This window comes from Pleurodeles waltl, chromosome 12, assembly GCF_031143425.1.
Source record: "Pleurodeles waltl isolate 20211129_DDA chromosome 12, aPleWal1.hap1.20221129, whole genome shotgun sequence".
Lineage (NCBI taxonomy): Eukaryota > Metazoa > Chordata > Amphibia > Caudata > Salamandridae > Pleurodeles > Pleurodeles waltl.
In genome coordinates this window covers 673,918,293-673,944,080 of record NC_090451.1, presented here as the reverse complement: position 1 = coordinate 673,944,080, position 25,788 = coordinate 673,918,293, and the positions used below count along the sequence as shown (strand labels likewise).

Below are 25,788 nucleotides of genomic sequence, written 5' to 3'. Positions count from 1 at the left end.
GGTGCAGAGTGCAAAGTCTCACGCTTCCGGCGGGAAACGTGTGTTGTTTCAAAGTTGCTTCTTTGTTGCAAAGTTGCAGTCTTTGTGAAACAGAGCCGCTGTCTTCGGGAGTTCTTGGTCCTTCTAGATGCAGGGTAGTACTCTGAGGCTTCAGAGGTCGCTGGACCCTGTGGAACGCGTCGCTGGAGCAGTGTCTTTAGAAGTGGGGAGACAGGCCGGTAGAACTGGGGCCAAAGCAGTTGGTGTCTCCGTCTTCTCTGCAGGTTTTTCAGCTCAGCAGTCCTTCTTCGTCTTAGGTTGCAGGAATCTGAGTTCCTAGGTTCTGGGGAGCCCTTAAATACTAAATTTAAGGGCGTGTTTAGGTCTGGGGGGGTTAGTAGCCAATGGCTACTAGCCCTGAGGGTGGGAACACCCTCTTTGTGCCTCCTCCGAAGGGGAGGGGGTCACATTCCTATCCCTATTGGGGGAATCCTCCATCTGCAAGATGGAGGATTTCTAAAAGTCAGTCACCTCAGCTCAGGACACTTTAGGGGCTGTCCTGACTGGCCAGTGACTCCTCCTTGTTTTGCTCATTGTCTCCTCCGGCCTTGCCGCCAAAAGTGGGGCCGTGGCCGGAGGGGGCGGGCAACTCCACTAGCTGGAGTGCCCTGGGGTGCTGTAACAAAGGGGGAGAGCCTTTGAGGCTCACCGCCAGGTGTTAGTTCCTGCAGGGGGAGGTGTGAAGCACCTCCATCCGGTACAGGCTTTGTTACTAGCCACAGAGTGACAAAGGCACTCTCCCCATGTGGCCAGCAACATGTCTGGTGTGTGGCAGGCTGCTAAAACCAGTCAGCCTACACGGGTAGTCGGTTAAGGTTTCAGGGGGCACCTCTAAGGTGCCCTCTGGGGTGTATTTTACAATAAAATGTACACTGGCATCAGTGTGCATTTATTGTGCTGAGAAGTTTGATACCAAACTTCACAGTTTTCAGTGTAGCCATTATGGTGCTGTGGAGTTCGTGCATGACAGACTACCAGACCATATACTCTTATGGCTACCCTGCACTTACAATGTCTAAGGTTTTGCTTAGACACTGTAGGGGGACAGTGCTACTGCACTGGTGCCCTCACCTATGGTATAGTGCACCCTGCCTTAGGGCTGTAAGGCCTGCTTGAGGGGTGACTTGCCTATACTGCATAGGCAGTGTGAGGTTGGCATGGCACCCTGAGGGGAGTGCCATGTCGACTTACTTGTTTTGTCCTCACCAGCACACACAAGGTGGCAACCAGTGTGTCTGTGCTGAGTGAGGGGTCCCCAGGGTGGCATAAGGTATGCTGCAGCCCTTAGAGACCTTCCCTGGCATCAGGGCCCTTGGTACCAGGGGTACCAGTTACAAGGGACTTACCTGGATGCCAGGGTGTGCCAATTGTGGAAACAAAAGTACAGGTTAGGGAAAGAACACTGGTGCTGGGGCCTGGTTAGCAGGCCTCGGCACACTTTCAAATCAAAACTTAGCATCAGCAAAGGCAAAAAAGTCAGGGGGTAACCATGCCAAGGAGGCATTTCCTTACACATGTCCACTCTTGACGTTAAGGATGCGTACTTTCACATCCCCATTCGTCCTTCCCACAGAAAATTTCTCAGGTTCACGGTAGCCGGCAGCCATTTTCAATTCAGGGTTCTTCCCTCTGGCCTGAAGTCAACCCCCAGGATATTCACGAAATGTATGGCCCAAGTTGTAGCATTCCTGAGGAAACAAAAATGTCAGGTATTCCAATATCTGGCGATTGGTTAGTCAAGGCTCCTTTCAAACTAAAAGCGCACAGCCTGCGAGGCCCTGCTGAAAGAATTAGGTTTCACAATCAACATGAAAAAATTACAATTTTCAGTCAGGCAAAGGAAGTCTGCCACCAACAATACAAACCTCGCGATGTGTAGATGTTGACATGTGGTGTGGCGGTACATTTAAACATGGACTAACAGTGATACCCGTGACAAATTCAGGTGCCCTACTCTTGCCTTCTGCTTTCAGTTGTTTTGCAAATTTGCCTAAAGCACGTCACCTAATTTATTTCCTGCGGACACCCCAAACCTATAGACCAGCATCTCTTAATCTTTTACCTTCTGTGGAGAGACTGCATCACTAATGGAAGCCAGGGATCCCAGCTTATACCTTGTCTTTGATTTTAACTTCAAAACTGTACACACAAATAATTAAGTATACATGAAACAAATATAAAAATTATGAATTTTGATTTAATTCACTACACTCTAGCATATTATTTTCTTTTTTGCTCCAGACGCATGGTCTTTTTGTCTGTTCATAACTAAGGTGACCAGTTGTCCATACTAGATTCTATTTCCTGCACTTGCCCTGCTTCTGCAAATCAAGCTAAGAATATCATCTTCATTTTTAGCCTCGAATTTCAAATTTCTTCACATTTGTAGAGTGCTTAATATGTTTACATTTTGCAGTTGGCCTTTTCATGTATGTGTACGTAATTAACCTGCTACTTTTTAATTTTCTAAACTCTTACAACACCCTTAATAGGCATCACAGTCTATCAGGGCTCTGTGGACCTCCAGTTATAAAGTGCAGCTATCGAGAACACACACAGTTCTGGTCACCTTGCGCTCAGAAGCTGCAGGGGAAAATAGATATGGGTCAACCTAGGCAAGGATCTGTTCTGCACGAGGGAGAAGGGAGGGATTTTCCATGTTTTGGGGGAAAAAATGCAGAAAATCTGACCCTGTGCATTCTAGCATCCAGCCAGTCAGGACGTGTAGGTTTCGGAGGTGGTACAGAAATGGAAAATTAAATAGATTTGTATTTCCATGTGTTTTCGAGTTGGTATGGTCATGAAACAAGCAGTGATTATGTCTCAATTTAGTGATCTGTGCTTGTATGGATTGTGACTACATTCCCTGGGAAAAGCCGCACAGATGTCTGTTACACTGCAAGTCTGCAGACATCCAGAGCACCCTTTCTTTCATTAGAGTTCAGTGTCTAGGTTTGCCTGTTTCAGAAAAGCACAAAAATGTTGAGTACATTCATTTTAAATTCATGGAAATGTCACATGTTTCCATTATATCTTCAGGCTGCTATGAGATATTGGTATAGGTTTTGCACCATACTGTATGTGCCTAAAAAACAGCTCGCGTGTGGGCAAAAGGCAGTCAGAGGTACGTATGTTTGAACAACGTAACTGATTTTTAAACAAAAAAAGCTCTTCAACTGCGATGCTAGAGCACCTGCATTGTAAGGATGAATAGCATCCCCTCGGCTGTCTGTAAGATTGTTATAACCAGTCTGAATCTTCAGTCGTTCATCCAACCATTCATCCATGCACTCACTTTTCCAGTGACACATACACCACATGCAAACTTCTGAAAAAAGAAAACGCCTTCGCTGTGGAGGCTTCTTGTTTCAAACAATTCAGCATATCTGGTGACCGCTGGTTTTGCTCTGTGTACTTCAGCCACGTGTTTTCACAAAAAGACCACTAGGGAACACCGTTTTACAACAAACGGTATGTACACATCCCATAAGTTTCCTACGTAGAAAACGCGCACTGACTGAAGCCACTAGTCTGCCATTGGGAAGCTAGTGTGAGGCTCATTAAAAGAAAAATGTAAGCATGTGCTATAAGTATAAAAAGAAAAACCTGTGGCTGCAATGAAACGGGGATACAAGTGGAAAGACAACACATTGAAGTAAAGTATTTGCCCATGAACCCTGGTACTAAAGTGCACTTTTTTAACCGGTTCTGTGCTGAGGACGTAGTGGTTACGTCCTTCGGCACAGTGCTGCTGTGCTGAGGACGTAACCATAACGTCCTCGGCACACAGCCCAGAGGGAGCGCTCTCGCTCCCTCTGTGCTTCCCCCCCCCCCCCCCCCCCAAAAGGCAGGGATGGAAGGGGTAATTTATTTTAGGCCATTTCTATCCCCTGGGGCCGGCTGAGCTATAGGCCAAAATCCACAGGTAAGCACTTTGCAAAAAACACCTGTTGTCTGTGAAAAAATGTGATGTGTCCACGTTGTGTTTTTGGCCATTTCCTTTCGTGGGCGCTAGGCCTACCCACACAAGTGAGGTACCATTTTTATCGAGAGACTTGGGGGAACGCTCGGTGGAAGGAAATTTGTGGCTCCTCTCAGATTCCCGAACTTTCTGTCACCGAAATGAGAGGAAAAAGTGTTTTGTTTTTTTTGGTCAAATTTTGATGTTTGCAAAGGATTCTGGGTAACAGAACCTGGTCAGAGCCCCACAAGTCACCCCATCTTGGATTCCCCTGGGTTACTAGTTTTAAAAAATGCGCTGGTTTGCTAGGTTTCCCCAGGTGCCGGCTGAGCTAGAGGCCAAAATCCACAGGTAGGCACTGTTTTCTATGAAAAAATGTGATGTGTCCCCGTTGTGTTTTGGGGCATTTCCTGTCACGGGCGCTAGGCCTACCCACACAACTGAGGTATTGTTTTTATTGGGACACTTGGGGGAACGCTGGGTGGAAGGAAATTTGTGGCTCCTCTCTGATTCCAGAACTTTCTGTCACCAAAATGTGAGGAAAACGTGTTTTATTTTTTTAGCCAAATTTTGAGGTTTGCAAAGGATTCTGGGTAACAGAACCTGGTCCGAGCCCCACAAGTCACCCCATCTTGGATATTCCCCTAGGTCTCTAGTTTTAAAAGATGCACAGGTTTGGTAGGTTTCCCTAGGTGCCGGCTGAGCTAGAGGCCAAAATCTACAGGTAGGCACTTTGCAAAAAACAGCACTGCTTTCTTTAAAACAAATGTGATGTGTCCACGTTGTGTTTTGGGGCGTTTTCTGTCGCGGGCACTAGGCCTACCCACCCAAGTGAGGTATTGTTTTTATCTGGAGACTTGGGGGAACATAGATTAGCAAAATAAGTGTTATTGCCCCTTGTCTTTCTCTACATTTTTTCCTTCCAAATATAAGAGAGTGTGTAAAAATAGACGTCTATTTGAGAAATGCCCTGTAAGTCACATGCTAGTATGGTCACCCCAGAATTCAGAGATGTGCAAATAACCACTGCTCCTCAACACCTTATCTTGTGCCCATTTTGGAAATACAAAGGTTTTCTTGATAGCTATTTTTCACTCTCTATATTTCAGCAAATGAATTGCTCTATACCCGGTATAGAATGAAAACGCACTGCAGGGTGCAGCTCATTTATTGGCTCTGGGTACCTAGGGTTCTTGACGAACCTACAAGCCCTATATATCCCCGCAACCAGAGGAGTCCAGCAGACGTAATGGTAAATTGCTTTCGGAAATCTGACATTGCAGGAAAAAGTTAGAGTAAAACGTAGAGAAAGTTGATGGTTTTTTCACCTCAATTTCAATATTTTTCTTTTTCTGTTATTTTCTGTAGGAAACTCTTGTAGGATCTACACAAATGACCCCTTGCTGAAATCAGAATTTTGTCTACTTTTCAGAAATGTTTAGGTTTCTGGGATCCAGCATTGGTTTCACGCCCATTTCTGTCACTGACTGGAAGGAGGCCGAAAGCAAAAAAAATTGTAAAAATGGGGAATGTCCCAGTAAAATGCGAAATTTGTGTTGAAAAATTGGGTTTTCTGATTCAAGTCTGCCTGTTCCTGAAAGCTGGGAAGCTAGTGATTTTAGCACCGCAAAGCCTTTGTTGATGCCATTTTCAGGGAAAAAACACACAAGCCTACTGCAGCCATTTTTTCCCTTTTTTTAAAAAAAACAACATTTTCACTGTATTTTGACTAATTTCTTGGCCTCCTTCAGGGAAAAACACAAAGTCTGGGTACCTCTAGAATCCCCAGGATGTTGGTAAAAAAAGGACGCAAATTTGGCTTGGCTAGCTTATGTGGACAAAATATTATGAGGGCCTAAGCGCGAACTGCCCCAAATAGCCAAAAAAAGGCTCGGCACAGGAGGGGGGAAAGGCCTGGCAGCAAAGGGGTTAACTGGATGTGCGGTTCCATATGTGATCAGACAAAATGCTGACCTTCGCAGTGCAACAGCACCAGTGGCTGCGTGTTGTTGTGGGTGAATGCAAAATGTGAATGACTTGTCAGGCCAGTAGATAAAGAGGGCTGACAGACTACCTCTCCCGGAGCCCCAAGTCCTCTTCCTCGCATTCGAGGTCATCCAAAGGTAAGAGACACAAGAAGTCGTCCAAGCTGACTTAGTCTTCGCCACGCCCGTCAGCCGACGAGACGTCCTGGGAACGTCGACGTTCCGAGTGCGGTTCTGCAGAGCAGTTGCCAGGGTCAACACTGCATTCCCCCCCCCCCCTTCCGGGGACTGGATCGACCCATGCTCAAATGAGTTTTACAAGGCCATGCGTCTCGTTTTTTAGCAGGCTGCACCCTTGGTGGGTCTTCGGGCCCTGTGGGGTCAGCAGGGGCCCATTCAGATTCGATGCTGGCGGCTTCGGCCTCAGCACTGTTGGGGACCCCAGGATCCGATGCTGGATCCAGACTGGTGCCGGGTCCGACGTCGACGATTCGGCTACCGGCGCCCACTGGTGGCAGCCCCATCCTTATTCCTGATGATCTGGAGCGACGAGGTTGACTCCGACCCAGCCAATTTGGCCCAGATAATTCTCTGGGCATTATTTAGATCAGCCAGACGCAGGAGAGGAATGGGAGGGGTCTGAGGACCCTTTAGAATGTGGATCACAACAGGACTGGTATGAGGGTCTAGGGGAGGCCAGTGGACTGGACACGTCTCCAGATACTGGTATGCTCTCTCCTCCTAATGTGGCTACGGAGGAGGGTGCTTCTTGCGCTATGGTGGTGCATAGGGCAGCTGAGGTCTTGGACCTAAATTTGCCTACAGTGCCAGTCAGGACGAATATCCTGACAGAAGTGCTTCAGCCGGGGGTGACAACATCAGAGCCGATGTTGCCCTTCAATGAGGCTCTTACAGAAGTCATTCTGGATACGTGGTCCAAACCCAGCACAGGGGCTCGTGTGAATAGAACGGTCGGCTGCTGCCATAGGCCCGCTCTGAGCAACCCTAGTTTCCAGACACCACACCCCACTCCTGAGAGCTTGGTTGTCCAAGCATTACTTGCCGTGGTGCCTTCCCTTCCGCTCCCCCGGATAGGGAATCCAAGAGGCTGGATCAGCTTCGGAAGAAGATGTTTTCTTCCACCAGCCTGGCATCGAGGTCCGTAAACACCTCTTGCCTATTGGGCCGTTATTCCCATACTTTATGGGATGCGGTGGCACAGGTGCTGCCCCAGGTCCCGGAGGGGGTACGAGACACTCACCCAGGCTGTCAAGGATAGGAGAGATGCAGCCAAGTTTACGATCCTGTGTGGTTTGGACACGACCGACTCGCTGGGCAGAGAGATTTAATCGTCAGTGGCCCTGTGTCGCCACGCCGGGCTACGTTCTACTGGTTTCTCAGGGGATGTCCAGTCCAACTTGATGGACATGCCCTTTGATGCCTCTTGCCTTTTTGGCGAAAAGGCAGATTCCGCGCTTGAGAGGTTCAAGGATTCTCGAGCCACGGCCAGATCCTTGGGCCTTTCAGTGCCAGCATGACAGCAGTCTGTCATTTGCCTCTTTCGAGGCTTCGGAAGGGGCGTGGTACCACGCCAGCCACAGTTTAGCCACCGTCCTGAGGCTTCACAGCATCCTGGAAGAGGTCATGGTACCATCAGACCCAGAGGGTCTGGCCAGAGGTCGGCCGCCACACAGCCCCCCTCCACTGCGCCCAAGCCCTCCTAGTATGGTTCTGCGGGATCACATCCGTCCAGTTGGAGGGAGGATTTGTTTGCATCTCCCTCACTGGCTTTCCATCACCACGGACAAGTGGGTCCTGCAGATCATACGGAAGGTCTACTCCCTTCTCTTCCAGTCTTTCCCTCCTTCTATCCCTCAGACAACGGAATGGCTGATGGAGGACCATCTGGCTTTGCTCCGGCGGGAAGTTACGGCTCTCTTGGTCAAGGGAGCCATAGAAAGAGTCCCGATATCTGAAGTAGGCTGTGGTTGTTATTCCCGCTTGTAAGGAAATGCCTCCTTGGCATGGTTACCCCCTGACTTTTTGCCTTTGCTGATGCTAAGTTATGATTTGAAAGTGTGCTGTGGCCTGCTAACCAGGCCCCAGCACCAGTGTTCTCTCCCTAAAACTGTACCTTTGTCTCCACAATTGGCACACCCTGGCATCCAGGTAAGTCCCTTGTAACTGGTACCCCTGGTACCAAGGGCCCTGATGCCAGGGAAGGTCTTTAAGGGCTGCAGCATCTCTTATGGCCCCCTGGGGACCCCTCACTCAGCACAGACACACTGCTTGCCAGCTTGTGTGTGCTGGTGGGGAGAAAATGTCTAAATCGACATGGCACTCCCCTCGGGTGCCATGCCAACCTCACACTGCCCCTGGCATAGATAAGTCACCCCTCTAGCAGGCCTTACAGCCCTAAGGCAGGGTGCACTATACCATAAGTGAGGGCATAGGTGCATGAGCTCTATGCCCCTACAGTGTCTAAGCAAAACCTTAGACATTGTAAGTGCAGGGTAGCCATAAGAGTACATGGTCTGGGAGTCTGTTATACACGAACTCCAACTTCTCAGCACAATAAATGCGCACTGATGCCAGTGTACATTTTATTGTGAAATACACCCCAGAGGGCATCTTAGAGATGCCCCCTGAAAACATACCCGACCCCCAGTGTGGGCTGACTAGTTTTGCCAACCTGCCACACACCAGACATGTTGCTGGCCACTTGGGGAGAGTGCCTTTGTCACTCCGTGGCTAGTAACAAAGCCTGTACTGGGTGAAGGTGCTTCTCACCTCCCCCTGCAGGAGCTGTAACACCTGGCGGTGAGCCTCTAAGTCTCACCCCCTTTGTTACAGCACCACAGGGCATTCCAGCTAGTGGAGATGCCCACCCCCTCCGGCCACAGCCCCACTTTTGGCTTCAAGGCCGGAGGAGATAATACGAAAAACAAGGAGTCACTGGCCAGTCAGGACAACCCCTAAGGTGTCCTGAGCTGAGGTGACTCTAACTTTTAGAAATCCTCCATCTTGCAGATGGAGGATTCCCCAAATAGGATTAGGGATGTACCCCCTCCCCTCAGGAAGGAGGCACAAAGAGGGTGTAGCCACCCTCAGGGCTACTAGCCATTGGCTACTAACCCACCGACCTAAACACCCCCCTAAATTGAGTATTTAGGGGCCCCCAGAACCTAGGAAACAGATTCCTGCAACCTGAAGACGAAGGACTGCTGACATGAAGCCCTGCAGAGAAGACAGAGAAACCAACTGCTTTGGCCCCAGCCCTACTGGCCTGTCTCCCCACTTCAAGAAAAACTGCAACAGCGACGCTTTCCCCAGGGTCCAGCGACCTCTGAAGCCTTACAGGACTACCCTGCATCTAAAAGGACCAAGAATTCCTGAGGACAGCGGCCCTGTTCCAAAGAAACTACAACTTGCAACAAAGAAACAACTTTAAAAGGACTCCACGTTTCCCGCCGGAAGCGTGAGACTTTCCACTCTGCACCCAACGCCCCCGGCTCGACCTGCGGAGAAACAACACTACAGGGAGGACTCCCCGGCGACTGCGAGCCCGTGAGTAGTCAGTTGACCCCCCCCCTGAGCCCCCACAGCGACGCCTGCAGAGGTAATCCAGAGGCTCCCCCTGACCGCGGCTGCCTGCTTCCAAGAACCAGATGCCTGGTAAAGACACTGCACCCGCAGCCCCCAGGACCTGAAGGATCCGACCTCCAGTGCAGAAGCATCCCCCAGGTGGCCCTCTCCCTTGCCCAGGTAGGGCACCCCTTCTCCATTGAAGCCTATGCATTTTGGGCACCACTTTGACCTCTGCACCTGACCGGCCCTGAGCTGCTGGTGTGGTAACTTTGGGGTTGCCCTGAACCCCCAACGGTGGGCTACTTTGCACCCTGTAAGTGCTTTACTTACCTGCAAAACTAACCAATACTTACCTCCCCAACTGTTGAATTTTGCACTGTCCAATTTTAAAATAGCTTATTGCCATTTTTGCCAAAACTGTACATGCTATTGTGATGATTCAAAGTTCCTAAGATACCTGAGTGAAATACCTTTCATTTAGAGTATTGTTTGTAAATCTTGAACCTGTTCTTAAAATAAAGAGATTTTTCTATATAAAAACCTATTGGCCTGGAATTGTCTGTGTGTGTTCCTCATTTATTGCCTGTGTGTACAACAAATGCTTAACACTACCCTCTGATAAGCCTACTGCTTGACCACACTACCACAAAATAGAGCATTAGAATTATTTCTTTTTGCCACTATCTTACCTCTAAGGGGAACCCTTTGACTCTGTGCATGCTATTTCTTACTTTGAAATAGTACATACAAAGCCATCTTCCTACACCGCTACTTTCTGATTCCCAAAAAGAACAAAGGCCTTTGCCCTATCTTGGATTTAAGGGACATCAGTCTCTTCCTCAAAAAGGAGAAATTGAAGATGCTCACTCTTGCTCAGGTTTTGTCTGCCCTAGACCAAGGAGACTGGATGGTAGCGTTGGATCTGCAGGATGCGTATTTCCATATTCCTATCCTGCCAGCCCACAGGGGTTACCTGCAGTTCAAGGTGGGCCACGAGCACTTTCAGTTTACCGTGCTTCCTTTTGGTCTCACCAATGCCCTTCGGGTGTTCACAAAGGTGATGGCGGTGGTGACAGCTCATCTGCGCAGGTCAGGCATTTCAGTCTTCCCCTACCTGGATGATTGGCTGTTGAAGGCTTCTACGCCCCAGGCTCTCGTCGCCCACCTCCAGACGGCAGACCTCCTGCATTCGCTGGGGTTCACTATAAATGTGCCGAAGTCACACCTGACTCTCTCTCAGAAGCTCACTTTCATCGGATTCGTTCTGGACACAGTGCAGTATCAGGCTTATCCTCCCGAACAGCGGGTCCAGGATATTCAGGTTATGATTCCGATGGTTCGGCCTCTATCCTGGATCTCGGTGTGACAGACTCTGAGGCTGCTGGGACTCATGGCTTCCTGCATCCTGTTGGTCAAGCATGCAAGATGGCGCATGAGGGCTCTGCAGTGGGACCTGAAGTTCCAATGGGCACAGCATCAGGGAAATCTTACTGACGTGGTTCAGATCTTGGAGGGGACTCCAAAAGATCTGCAGTGGTGGTTAGTGAACTGCAATTGGGTCAAAGGCAGACTCCTCTCCCTTCCCCAACCAGATCTAACGGTAGTGACAGATGCGTCACTTCTGGGATGGTGCGGCCATCTGGGGGAGGTGGAGATCAGAGGTCACTGGTCTCTGGCGGAATCCGGGCTCCACATCAACTTGCTGGAGCTTCGGGCGATCCGGCTAGCATTAAAGGCATTTCTTCCTGTTGTGAAAGGGAAGGTAATGCAGGTGTTCACGGACAAAACTACTGCAATGTGGTACTGCAACAAGCAGGGCGGTGTGGGTTCGTGGACCATTTGTCAAGAGGCTTTACGTCTCTGGACATGACTGGAACAGCAGGGCATGACCCTGGTGGTTCAACACCTGGCAGGTTCTCTGAACGCCATGGCAGACGAAAATGCTTAGAGGATCACGAATGGTGTCGCCATCCGGAGGTGGCGCAAGGACTCTTTCAGCAGTGGGGAGAGCCTTGTTTAGATCTTTTTGCCTCCGTAGAGAATGTGCAATGTCAGCAGTTTTGCGCGTTGGAGTTTCTAAGGGGGCTGTCGCTAGGTGACGCTCTTCATCGCGAGTGGAGTTCAGGCCTCCTGTACGCCTTTCTGCCTATACCACTTCTGCCCAGAGTTCTCAAGAAAATCAAGAATGACCGGGCCCATGTAATCCTATTGGCTCTGGATTGGGCACAGAGAGTTTGGTATCCTTCTCAAATGAGCATCGGTCCTCCAATCAGGTTGCCTCTTCGGGTGGATCTTCTGTCGCAGCAGCAGTGGAAGGTTCTCCACCTGAACCTGTCAACTCTGCGCCTTCATGCGTGGAGATTGAGCGGCGACAGTTGATGCTTTATGACCTCCCTCCCGAGGTCTGTGATGTCATTCTGGCAGCCAGATGTCCCTCTACTAAGTCGATCTATGCCTGCCGTTGGAAACGCTTTGTTTCATATTGTACAGAGAGGTCTATTGCCCCTCTATCTTTAACATCCTTTTTGTTTATATTGTCTCTTGCCCAGCAGGGTTTCTCCTTGGGGACTCTCAAGGGCTATCTTGCAGCCTTATCGGCTTTTCTTCAGTTGCCCGATCAACCATCTCTGTTTAAATCACCTATAGTACAGAGGTTTTTGAAAGGGCTTGTGCATCTGTTCCCGCCTGTGCCTTTAGTTATGCCCCAGTGGGATCTTAATTTGGTTCTTACCTTCCTTATGTGTGCTCCCTTCGAGCCCATGCATAACTGTCCTCTCCGGCTGCTCACTATTAAAACAGCCTTTTTGGTGGCAATTACATCTGCCAGGAGAGTGAGTGAGCTGCAGGCTTTATCTTCAAAGCCACCTTATCTCATGATATATCCTGACGAGGTAGTGTTAAGAACTCGTGCCTCTTTCCTCCCCATGGTGGTGACCCCTTTCCATCTGGGTCAAAATATCACTCTGCCCACCTTCTTTGCACTACTGCATCCCTCTAAGGAAGAGGAGCGTCTCCATCGGCTGGACCCAAAAAGAGTGTTATCGTTCTACCTTGACCGCACTAGAGAGTTCCAGGTGGACGTTGGTGCAAAGAAGGGTCGGGTGGTGCAGAAATGATCCATTTCGCGCTGGGTCGTTCTCTGTATAAAGATCTGCTACGCTTTGGCAAAGAAGCAGCCTCCGGAGGGCTTGAGAGCTCATTCTACTGGGGGAAAGCCGATACCATTGCGTTAGCACGTGGCGGTGGATATCTGTCGGGCTGCAACGTGGGCTTCTTTGCACACGTTTGCAAGACACTACTGCCTGGATAGCCAGGTAAGAAGAGAGGGGCATTTTGCCCGGTCTGTTTTGCAAGACTTCCTAGTGTAAAAATCTCCTTCAGACCCACCACCAGGGCTTATAGTTTGTGTATCTTTTCTAAGGTAAGGAAGCTGCAGCTAGAAGTCTCTATCAGATGAACAAGTTACTTACCTTCGGTAATGAGGTATCTGGTAGAGACTCTATCTAGCTGCAGATTCCTTACACCCACCCAAGCCTCTATATGTGTGTGTGTGTGTGTGTGTATATGTATGTTTTTATATATTGATACATATATCTATCTATCTATATATATATATATATATATATATATATATATATAATATGTATGTTTTACTTCAAACGGTCAGAGGTAAAATCCATTATTGTTGGTTCTTCCATGACTGCGCTTCTGGCGTGGGAAGTTGTGGAAAAGAACTGACTTATGCGCGCCGAGACGTCTATATAGACAGCCTTGATGTCATAGACGGCTCAAACGATGCTGACGACGCACGCAGAGCTGGTCGCACACGGATCCGGACGATGGCACATGCGCAGGGTACTGATCAGAAAAAAAACTCCGGATTCGAAGCTGACGCTAGGGAATTCGAAGGTAAGGAATCTGCAGCTAGATAGTCTCTACCAGATACCTCGTTACCGAAGGTAAGTAACTTGTTCTTCACAAGCTGTCAAACTTTACTATTGCAGTCAATGGGAAAAATCAGTGGTGACACTCAGTAACTTGTGGGTTGAGTTCAGAGGAACCCACTAGTAGCTAATGCTGTGTGGGTCCCAGGACCAAGCTTCGACCATCAGACCAATTTTACCTAACTGGTGGGGCCCGGGTGCAGAGGTGTCCTGGCTGACCATGGTGCTGAACATGAGAGCTGCAGGTGCTGAAAGTGTACTTTTGATACTCTGTCACTTGCACCTCAAGTTCGTAGGAGCTCACTGGGAGTTAAACTTGTGTGGACCCCTGGACCAGGAGTCATCAGGCACAACAACTCCACCTAGCTTGGGGGTTCTCTGGTGCAGAGGTGTGCTTGGCTAACCTTGGTGCTGAAAGGTAGCTGCGGGTGCTCCCCTCCTTGGTCCCCAGTTTCTCAGTTCCAAGGGCATTTGTTTTTTGTTTTTTTTTTTTCAATTAGATCACTGGTGGCCAGTGATAATTCAGGCCATGCGTGTTCGCACCTTAGCTGCCAGTCTGTCTTTCGAAGCACAAGTCAGCGCATTGGCTGTTAGGTTTAGGCCTGCAAGGGCAGTGCGGTTTGCTCAATAAATGTAAACTTTGGTGCAATGGGCGTGTGCGCCGAGTATGACAATCAAAGTTCAGCGCAATTTGCACTGGACCAGTGATTGTCCCCTGAGCGTATTTGACAATGTGTAACCTGGAGGAACATGCACGGTGGAAAGGAGTATTTTCTCTCCTCCCGCGACCCTCGAACGGTCTCTCTCTCCCCTGATGTAAATGTTTCTGTACCTTTTCCCGGTATCCCTTATGTTCTCTCACTTCCTTGTTCCATTTGTTTTTCGACTACCCTCCTGCGTTTCTCTTGCTTCCCTCCTATTCTCGCCCGAGTCTTCAGACTAGTGCCTGTATACTGTTGGTCGACACCTCCTGTTCCCATCTCATCGCCCCTTCCTCTCCTCCACCATTGTGCCGCTTCTGCTCCGACCATCTTACTTACACCCTTTTTCCACACCCGCCCCTCATTAGCAGAAGCCGCGGGGTGCGGTGACATTCACGCTGGCATTTGAAGGCACCGGGGCGCAGCACCGGGGCGCAGCTCCTCGCCTCCCGCGCCCCGGGGAGGGCCGCGCTCAATTAGCGCCGGCCCGCCGTGGCGCAGCCCTCCCCCGGCGAGGGCGGATTACCGAGGGGGACAGCTAATGAAGACCTGGCGCTGAACCCGAGGCCGCGGATGAGGCCTGTCCGCTTCTATTTGTGTCCGCCGCGCTAAGTCTGGGCCTGACCTTTCACCATCTGCTGTCGGGCCCGCCCTGGGCCTTGCGCAGCCCCCGGACTTCCATTCTGTGGGGGTGCGCCTTCCCATCGACACCGGGATCCTCAGCCCCCATGATCGATGCACAGGGTCACATTACCGAAATATTCGCGGGGCGCACGGCATTTGATCAGTTTCGTGGATAATCTGGATGTGGGGTGGTGGCCCTTACATACAAGCCTTATGGTCCATGAAATAATTCACCCTAAATCGAGAACAATAAGAGAACAATTTATTGATTTGTTTTGTGGCACCTATAAACCAGTGCTACCCCACCTACCTCTCTTTTGAACCCCCGAGAGTAAGGAACTAGTTCAAATATAAATAGTTGTCTAGGTTTTGTTCATCCATGTCACTTCATCAAAAGAAGGCCGACACAACCGTTTCGCGCCCTCTTTCGCACGAATAGGCGAGTTAAAATCTTAGCAATATGTTATATTTGCATCAAACTTTACGATATACAGTGCATATTTGTATATGTGAACAACATGCAGAGGTCTACAGCCTATGATATGTTCCTTTTATTGGTGCCCCGAAGAGGCCCGCCTGCTTGTTTTAACAATGGAAAAAAATATTCTGTTAGCCCAATGTATATGTGAGAAGTCCTTTTAGCAATGTAAATGAATCTCCTGCATATTTTCTACATATTTAGGGGATGGTCTTATGAAGGAATTAAAATTGCATTTTAAAACGTGGAACAAATTTGCTCGGTGAATTGTAAGATTTGTTTTCATCCATGCTCTAACTGTAATGTTGTAGATCTCGGAAGTTATATGTATGAGAAATGGCTTTGAATGGCAGCCGGGTGTACGGCTCACACCTCACCTCAAAATAAATCGGACTTCTGGCAATGCAAGAGCCTCGTGCACTTTTTCAGGACATGTGAAAGGTCCTACCCCAAACCGCGGCACTTACTCATTATGGGTGAGGCCCAGCCCTGGCGCCTATGGGTTTATTAGTGGAAACTGAAGAAAGTGGATCTTGTTCAAAGATCCCTATGTGTGTAATCATTGTGCAGCAGTCTTCATTATCCATGGAATTGCAAGAGGCTGTGCCAGGTGGAAATAGGTCTCTCTCTCCCCCTCTCCTCGCCTTTCGCCCTCCCTCCATTTAAAAAAATGAGATGTGAGAAAAGCCATGTCGGAGTGGGGAGACTGCCCCAGTCATACCTGCCTTTCATACCAGCCTGTCGGTCCGTAGCGACTTGTTGCTCCATTCACCAGCATTTCCATATTCAGCGTGGGTCAGTCTGCTTCAGATTACCCCAGTGCAGTCCTGGAAGATCCATTCCCACACGCAAACCCCAGAATGACACAGCTTGACAATTTTTGCCCTACTTGGCTCTTGGTTTGGCTCTTAGAGCCACGTTGTTCCCCTGGCTGCGCTCTTCACACATGTTCTGTCTTGCCCATCTCTCGTGCCAGGAGTGCCAAAGAACAAGCAACTCACAAGAGCTTTTCTACAAAGAAGGAATCTGCGCCATTTCAGATTCGGTTGTTCTTTCCATGTCTTAATGCTTTGGTAATTCTGCCATTTGTAATAGAACACACAAAATGCCAAAGCAAGCAATTTGTTGACAATCCATACCATTAAATTTACCAAAGAAAAAATAAAATTGTACACAATCAAAAAGGCAGAGAATGGCGAAGGATTATACATATTTGACTCGAGAGGATATTGTTTGTTTAGTCATTTAATGTTGGCTTGGGCTAAATCATGCTTGATGCTGAAAAGCTACTTCGGTTTGGGAGCGGACCCCTTTGCGGTGGGTGGGGCACCTCGTCCTGTGAAATATTCTCCTGTAGATTAACACGCAATGCTCACTTAGTCTACTAGCCGCTGTGTGAAGACTGCTTTTCATTTTGACACCATCCACAGTTGTGTGCCGGGGAAGCACAACGTTGAAGGCCCTGTTGAACAAGCATGCCAAATTCTGAACCTGTTGATTTTATATGCTAAACGTGTCAGACGTAAAATATGAATTTCGGCCATCTTGTTCTCACAAGCCTAACTTCACAAAAATAATATATATATTTTTTTTTTAACTAAAATCATTATTTGCCTTCAGAGTTTGCTGGAATGGAGATTTAACCTCACAGCACCAAGACAGCAAAAGATTCAGTAACTTAATAGATTAACCGTGAAATGCAGTTGGTTTGTGCATTTCTCATTTGACTGACTACCAGTGAAGAAATCTGTATGGTATTGATACTCTAATAGCTTTTTTTGGTCTATAAATAAAGAGGAGTGGGCTGCACCTGAAACGTGAGATCAGTTGGTAAAGGTTGGTTGGTGTGGGACCTAGGCACAATTTCAAAATGTTTCTCTCCGTGGATTGAAATGTTGAGGCATTTCAACATGACTATTTGAAACAGGCGAAGGCTCGCTCTGGTAGAGTGCCACAATGCCTCCTTCAGCCATTTCCATGACACACTGCTGTCAAATGTGCAATACAATGTATTTGATTGTTCCAATTTCTGTGCATGATGTGTGGGTCTGTCGGCTCACTGCCACCTCTGCTACCTTGTGGATATGGCAGCCTATGATGTTTTGGTGTACATTCATAGGAATATGTACCTCGTACACTGTGCCCATATTTGCACTTGGAGACTTCTGAAACAGTACTTGAAGTTGGAAAGCACATCTTTCTAGAAATAAATTTCCCTTTTGAGAAAATGATTGAGTCTGGAGCGACTTAGCCAAAAACCGTAAAGAACAAACTGTAAAGCCACCAGCTTGAATAACTATTTTAGTTAAGTGATCCAAGATCCGAGCTAATGTTCCAGATCTGTAAAGCAGTTTCCCTATTCTTTTAAAATAGGGATTGGAAGGTTTAGCCTGCATGCTTGGCAAATGCTTTGTACTGAGTGTATTTGAGCTTGGCCAGCAGGGAGCTACACTGCTCTTCTGGCACTCTGTGATGGCCTAAAGATGCTCATTAAGCAAACGGCTGCTTGATGTCTCTCTCTCTCTCTCCCCACAGCGCGCCATCTGTATAGCAGCAGACCAGACCTGCCGCTGGAGTGGGCAGATCGTGTGCCCTACTCTCTGGGCTTCATTAGACAGTTAAAAGAAGGTATCAGCGTTGGTGATTTATCCCTTACCCTGTCCTTTCCCAAAAAACACACACTCCTGTTCAGTGAAGTAAGCCACTGTCCGGCAGGATCTAGTCCATCTTTTTTGTCTGATTGAAAAAATTCTAGCTTTCCAGGAGGCCGGTAAGAATAACTTTTTTTCAAGGTTTGAAGGCCTTACTGTTTACCCTACAATTGTTCAGTGATTGGTGGGAGATGTCAGTTCATATGAGTGATGCTTAGTTTCTTAATTTGTCATTTATATTATATTGTGCTCCACAACTGAAGTCATTGCTTGTCTCAAACGCATTGCCCATGCTTTTGATATCCCTGACACTTCATGCCCCCAACAGTTTAAGATTTGTTCTTCAAGGTCTTTGGCACTGCTGTCCATCGGATTGAAAGGCCTGCTCGGAATGGTAGTTTTCGTTCTCAACCAGCATTCAGTTGACCAATATGCTTCTCGTTGTTCAAATTTCCTTCTCATCCTCCACAAGAATTTTCTGCACCTCAATTGGTTTAAAACATTCCAGAATATCTGCAAGCCGTCAAAAACCTGTAGCCTCTTTGACTTCATGCACGTAAATGCGGTGTCGACATCACTTATGGACAAGCTCTTCATCTCTGAACGTTTCACCTACAAATGATTATTTTCTGGTGTTAGACTAATTAGTTCAGTGAAAACAAAATACAATTAAAACCCACTTAATGCATTTGAAAGCCCTGGACTGGACAGTCCATAATGACTTTGAGGTAGGAGATAAATCACCTTATATGTACACATGGCCTGAACAGATATGTTTGGATTGCCACATTAGGGCCTCGTCCACACAGGGATGTAATGATCTAAATACATCTTCCTTGTTTTCAAGGTTGGAGCACAATACTTCATCCTTAGAGACCCAAGAGTCTGCAAAGGCAAGATGGATACTATTCCTAAGGGGCTTATGTGGGTAGGTGATCATGCAGGCGGATTTCCAGTCTGTTTTCCACTTAGAACGTAGGTGGTATTTTCAAAGATGGACAAGCTGGATTTAAAAGTTGTTCTGTTGAAAACGTCACATTAATGGTACCGGGACCTAATCCTGAAAATTTGGTACTGCTGTGATTAGTTTATAACACAAGCTTCATATCTTTGAAATGAAGGCATCAACCGCAAGTTGTCTCTTCAGTTTCTGCAGGTTCATCATCATCATGGATTCTTTCTTATATTTTTAACCACTTGAAATTCTTCTGACTCCAATGAAGATATTCCAGACAGAGGTTACCACTCTGAGTATTCACATGATGTAGATCAAATAGCATACGTGACTAGCCTTTTCTTTCAAATGGATATGACCATATTATGAGTCAAACTGGACTGTTAACTGTCCTGGCAAGTGCAATGCACCATCAGTTTCATGAACTCAGGCATCTGTATATGCTTTGGCTCAATTCCGGCTGCAAATAAATGCACATTTTACAGCTCTTCCCATGAACGTTCAAAATCTGGTTAGCAGCCTGTTTCTATGGTTCTGCACAGATTTGCCTCTGGTTGAAGGTATTGTGGAGCAACGCCTGTAAAAGTAGCCAATTTCTTTCACCATATCCACTGATAACACGGTTTGAGTGACTGCACATTTGGTACACCCCCCGTGTTGACCACTGGCTTTATAGAAGATATTTCAGACCCATATAGTTCAACACTATGTTCTCTCAAAAAGTAAGGAGTAATCCAACCTTCTGCTGGTTATCATCAATGTCACTGATTTTGTAAAGGAAGCCTGTCTCGCGCATTCCTTCATACCCAAAGCTCCAGAATTCACACAGGCCTGACAACTATTGCACGGTTCAGTCTTTTTTTAATACAAGGGTTTCAATCCATACAGTGAGATAAAAACACAACAACTAGCCGTGTGAAGGTGGCTTCATCTATTTACCACTGTAAATTGTTTCTGGAATACAATCTGAGCCAACAATTTTTTTTCTCAAGCTCTACTGTGGTAATCACATTTGCACTGCAGGAATAAATATATGAATCTGTTTATTAACACACTTGTTCATATTAACATATGCATGGCATATTTGTGTATTTTTTGCTGTGCCAGTCAAAGTAAATGTAGCCAAATAACAAGTGTCATTCACCAGTTTATTACTACAGTATAGCAAAACGTACTTAAGAAAAACTCAGTTGCACTGGATCGTTAATAGATTTGCATACTTGATTTATTGTCGGGGAATAATTTATGCTTGTGAATCTGTGACAAATACCAATGCTGAGAAAATGTAGTTGTAGGTCAGTAACTTTTTCTTTTTGCTTTGTAGCTTGGATGTTACAATTACTGGGCACAGGTAAACAACTTTCCTGGGGCCTCGTGAAAGTGTTTTTAACTTACTGCGCATACCAATCTTTGCATCATGGTTTTGTTCAAATACCTTTAGTTAATCACACATACAAATGCCATGATGTACATTATATATGCCAGTGTGTAGAGTGTAACATGGTATTAATTGCCATTGAGGAAGGAAAGAGGCATCCAGTGACCCATTCAAAATCTTGTCTTGAGGGAGTTGAGGCTACTCCCCACACTCAGCAATGGTAATAAATAGCATGTTACACATCGACTACAGGCTGAAACAGTGGACAGTATTATACCAAATTTGGCAGACAACTCGCTGTCAGTACACAGATCACGCTTACTTGGTGTAAAATCATGCAGTAGTTTTGGAGATATTAAAGAGAAAATAAATGTATATGTTAGGACGCGGATCCTTCGTGACTATTTGCACAAAAAAAAAGAGCTCTAGCAGGGAAATGCAGATCTTTGATTGGCTGCCAACACTTCAGACCAGGAAGTGTTGGCAGCCATTTTGGGACTCTGCTTCAGCAGAGTACCGAGAAAAAAGTAAATAAAAAAAAAAAAGAAAAGGGGCCAGGATAGAGAACCCTGGCCCCTTAGCTCTGTTGTTGGGGTAGGAGGGGTCCCCGCCAGAGCAAAAAAGCATTTTTTTTTTTTTAGAAATTCTTTTTTTTTTTTTTGCTGCAAATTAACGGCAACAAATAAAAATAAAAAAAAACTCCCTCCCACCCTTGTTTTTTGATAGGTCCCCATGTGGACCAGGTCCTGGGTTCATTGATATTTTTGTGTTAGCGAGGGCCCTCCTAGCCCCTCCCTCTCACAGGCCCGAGGACCACCACCTCCCCTTATTACTTTTGTCAGATATGCAGGGGGCCTGCCCCCGAGCCTCAGGGATCACCCTGTCAAACATGTCCTGTTGTCAAACAGAGGAGTTTTCATCTCTGTTCCTGACACGCATGCAGGGAACAGAGATTAAATGCTTCAGCAAGCTGCTTTCCAAGGCTCCCTCACAGTCCCAGATAGCCCAAAAAAGAAAAGCCATAGCTCAGTGTGAAGCTTTTATATATATATATATATATCATATTATTATATTTAAAAAAATTAAAAATACATTTATTTTAAACTGTACGCATCTCTTTCTAAGTATATCAGACATCAAAGCCCAAAAACTCTCCCTTTATTTCTTTCAATCAATTTCTCCCACACATAGACCCACTCGGACATTCACGCACCCACTCAGACCCTCATGCACCCACTCACAGACCCACACTTGCGGGCAAACCCTACTGTGCACCGGAAGGCCGTGCACAGTGTAAGGTAAATTCACTGAAAAAAACAAAGGTTACAGGGACGTTATAGTTAGGTTCTGCATTTACTCGTACAAAAACATAGAAGTTTAGCAGTTATAGTTCGTACCAGTTTGCGTAGTAAAATGAAGAGAAATTATCTAAGTACAGGTACGCTTGGAAATATCCGAAGTGGTCAGATTGTGTTTTTGTAGGGGACCTGCTGGGGAATGGCGGGGTTTGTAAGAAAGTCAGATGAGAGGTAGCAAAAGAGTTCTTACAGAGCTGTTTAGCAAAAACTTGGTGGAATGGTTATAAAGGGGATAAAACACTTGAAGGAAGTGATACGTGACTTGAGGAAACCAAGCACCTGAAAGAAGAACCCATACAAAGTTTAGTGGAAATCACACCTGCAGGGATAAACTGGATACATAGACGCTGAGCTGTGCTGAATACTGGAAGTCTTTTTAAGTTGTATGTACGAGCATGGCTGATGTGAATATACTTAGGAAAAGTAACCCTCCCTAATGTTTATCGATGGAAACAGCCAAACTGTGCTGCAGCACTCCTAAACTAATTCTTCTGCAGGCTTGGCTACACAGCTGTTGGAACTGCAGAAGTCCTGTCATTTTGACAGACGTGCACCCCTGCCCTGAATGCCTCACCTGCAATGAGGTCTGCATCCCTGCATTATGGTGCTGATTTTTGTTGGCCTTGTTGGACCTGGAGGGGCAACCAAAGCGCTACCCTGCCAGTGGTGAAAGGCTACTTCCTTTGCCTGGAGCTAAGCAGCTTGAGTACAATGGTGGTAGAATATTGTGTAGTGATCAGCAGAAGTGTGCAGGCTTTTTTTTTCTTCTTTTTTTACTTATGTTATTCGAGTGAGGCCTACAGGCCCTCATGTAAAGTTCTGCTACTGTGTGCTCAACTTATCCTTGGCCTACATAAGGTTAGTATGTAGCGATGTGCAGCACGCATGTGGTTGTGTGTGTGTGTGTCCGTGCACCTGTTAATGATACAGCACATTGAAGATAGATTTCCATTTTGGGAGACCAAAGGCTGACTGTAGGAGCTAGAGGAATCCCCCCAGACAGATTTGTGGATTGCTGCATTCGTATGAACTGGGTGAACCACATTGTAGAGGAAGGAGATCTTGACTCTTAAGTACACTTTAAAGAGTGCTCTTTGATTTTTTTGGGGGGGGAGAGGTAACCGAAAGGTGCCTAGACACATCTTAGGAAGGAGATGGGGCTGATAAGCAAATCAGAGTGTCTCGGGCCAGTTGAACTGTGCAAGTAGGGGAAGCCCTGCAAAACCTCTCTCTGTGACCAGGACTGGGCTCTAAAGTCTGCCAGTCTCCCTGCTGCACCCTGGGATATCACCCAGGGTGTTATTTGGACTGAGTGAGAACCAGTGAGGAATCCTGGCAAGTGGGTTCCCATAGAGGTGAGAGGAGATGCCTACTGCACCAATCGGGCTGTGGCCTGTGTGCAGATTCCAGTCGGTGACCCCATATGCTGGAGCTGGGCCGGCGTGAACATTAGTGCTGTGTTGAATGGGCTGTATCCCATGTGCAGAGTGGAGTCAATGACCCGGTATTCCTGAGGGTTCTCTGTTAAAAGTAAATTGCTGCTGTGCCATTCGGGCCATTGTCCGTGTGAGGAGTAAGGTCAGTGGCCCCATATACCAGAGGGTGCCTCCTTGAACCAGGGATGTTGCCTGATTCACCCATCGTCAAGAGATCAGGATCGGAACCCTAGCAATAGTTTACCCCCTCCTGTGAGAAGGATCAGAAGACTCTACTGTCTTCCTGGAGGGAGTGCAGTGGATATCCAGTCACTGCCTTTGCAGAGCTGCAAGTGCTACTCGCCTTCAGCAGCCACTGCAGCCCTCGGCTACATTGGAGTGTCAAATGCTGCTAGGTACTCTAGGATCGCAACCCCTGCAGGAGCGGGTAAGGCTGATTGCAGGGCATAGCGCTTCAGGTTCTGGAACACTTGACTTTGGGAAGATTCGGACTCTGACTACTAGTGGGCTTTGCCTGAATGGCGCCTGTAGTGAATAGGGAATGACCACTCATTAGTGAGAGGTAAGTAGGACTCTGGGACCTGCTCATTGAACACTAGAGCCTCGTCCTCCGGGGAAGCTGAGCATTTTGTGTACACAGTGCTTTACTTTGTGTTCGTATATCAATACTTCTTTTTAGGTTTCACTTTTGCTGTGGCGAAATCTTTTGTATGTGGGGAAAAATAAAATCTGAAGCTTACATCCTGCACAAAGGCTTACACCCTGCCGCACAACTTTCCCATTGCTTACCATTGTCTGGCTTCTCCAGTCGCTCTCCATGCTTCTCATTGGTCATCAGGAATCCTGATGTCATGCGGTTATACTTCCCTTCTTGTCCTTCAGGCTTCAGCAGTTCTCTGGCACTTGGACGAAGTACTGCTTCCAGTTGACGATCAGAGGTTGGCAGCCAGTGTCCTTCCACTGGCTGCGTGCTTCTGAGGTACTTCTTTTTTTCACTTTCTTCGCCGGCCGGGTGTGTCTGCAATGTCCTCAGCCTGCCTTCCTCGGTCTCCCTTGTGTGCTGTTTTACCTCTTTCCTATTTGTCAGCTTTCTTCCTTTCTCTGTCAAGTTTTCGATTCTCTTTCCTGTCTCCTGTTTCCGAACCCTCTCTTCCTTCTCCCGTCCTTTTTACTTACCCAGAAGGTATTGTAGGCTTACCAGTGAGATGTTGTTCAACACTTCAAGTGACGTAACTAAAAATACTCCCTAGCATGTCTCTCGGGCATCTTACTTCTAGGACATACCAAAGCCTTGGATGGGAGAATATGCTACTCCCTGGATCCCCCACTAACAGATATAACTGGCACCTGCTGTCAGTGAGACTCTAGGTGAGGTGCGGACCCTCTTCACACAACGCTTGTAAGGGAGGAGTGATGTCAGACATGACTTTAAGGAGTTGCTGACAGGAAGCCGCTGTGCGAGTGCCCAGCAGATAGTTTGTGCTAAAGAACCGGTCTTGTGCATCCCAATCACTCAATATGATAAAAACAAGACCGTTTGTATATAGTGCTTTTGAATTTTATTTTCTGCTTCGAAGAGCTTTACATAAAAACGCGTGCCATTGACGAATGTAGTACTCAAACACTGTAAGGATGAACGGTCAAGCTGGCCCTGCTGGTTTCGCACTTGTGACCTGCATTTGCCGCCACTTGTCAGCAGCGTGTGCTTAACTCGCCGAGGGAAGAGGCAGTTCTTCTCTGTGAGTTGGCAGGCCCAGACTTTGCGTAGTTAAAAAAAAATAATAATGGGATTATCTTTTGATCCCAGTGTACAATAAAAAATAATAAAAAATCCTCCCCCTCAGTGCTTTTTGTTGTTCGGGAGCTTAGCTCACTGATAGAGGGCATTATCTTACAGGAGGGGGTGTTGCAAAGAAAAGGCAAATACTTTTTAGTGACCAATCAAAAATGAGATCAGACAATTCTTTAATACTTTAAGTGTGTTAGACTAATTTTGTGGAGGGCCAGCAGTAATTTGCGACCTGAAGTATAAAAAAAAAAAAGTTTAAATAAGCATTGGCAATAGGTTTTGCCTATTGTCTGCATCATGGCGCATTTAAAAAAAAAAAACTTTGTTCTATTGCACGACAGCTCAACTGCTCTACAATACGTTAAAAAAAAAAAAAAAAACTGCCAAAGTCAACAGAATTTACATAGGTGAAACCTATTGGCTTGGCCGATGCTTGTTCATAAAAGCAAGTATTTGACTGGACAATCCTTTATTGCTGCTATTGAATGTATTTTGAATACTGAGCTTGTGTTCACCCCCCCACTGCTGCATCTACCCCCTCCACGCCCAAGAAGCCTTGGACTCCGTGAACCATGTTTCTACTGAAAGTCAAGTGCTGAAAGGATTATGGATTCTGTTGCTCAGGACCCATAATAAACTCAGACTCCAGGATATCAGGAGTGAAAAGCCTCAACCCTCACAGTTGCGGCCCATAGCTCCTGCGTGCCCCTTGATCCTCTGAAAGGGGTTCAGATAACAGTCCTGTATGAATGGTGAAGAGATTATACCTTGGAGCAGTCTAGAGAGTAAAAGTAGAACTATGTAAGCTTGCGATGTCCTTGAGCCCTACTTGAAGTTTGGTCTGTTCACCAGTCTGCCGTCACCATGGTGAACGAGGATCAAAAATTAAAGATGTAGATAA

At 47.0% G+C, this 25,788-nt stretch overlaps 1 protein-coding gene across 8 annotated transcripts in view; it reads left to right on the top strand.

Moving 5' to 3' along the window:
- CNTROB (centrobin, centriole duplication and spindle assembly protein) overlaps nt 1-25,788 on the top strand; it is a 145,288-nt gene that overhangs the window by 103,070 nt on the left and 16,430 nt on the right. For 4 of the 8 annotated variants that reach the window (XM_069218628.1, XM_069218626.1, XM_069218629.1 and 1 more), the window contains exon 15: nt 17,856-17,948. The exons of 3 other annotated variants lie outside the window; for them this stretch is intronic. In XM_069218628.1, the coding sequence (XP_069074729.1) occupies nt 17,856-17,948 (93 nt within the window). Of the gene's footprint in view, nt 1-17,855; nt 17,949-20,250; nt 20,624-25,788 lie in introns of those variants that run through there. One more of the 8 variants, XM_069218634.1, reaches the window with a different exon arrangement.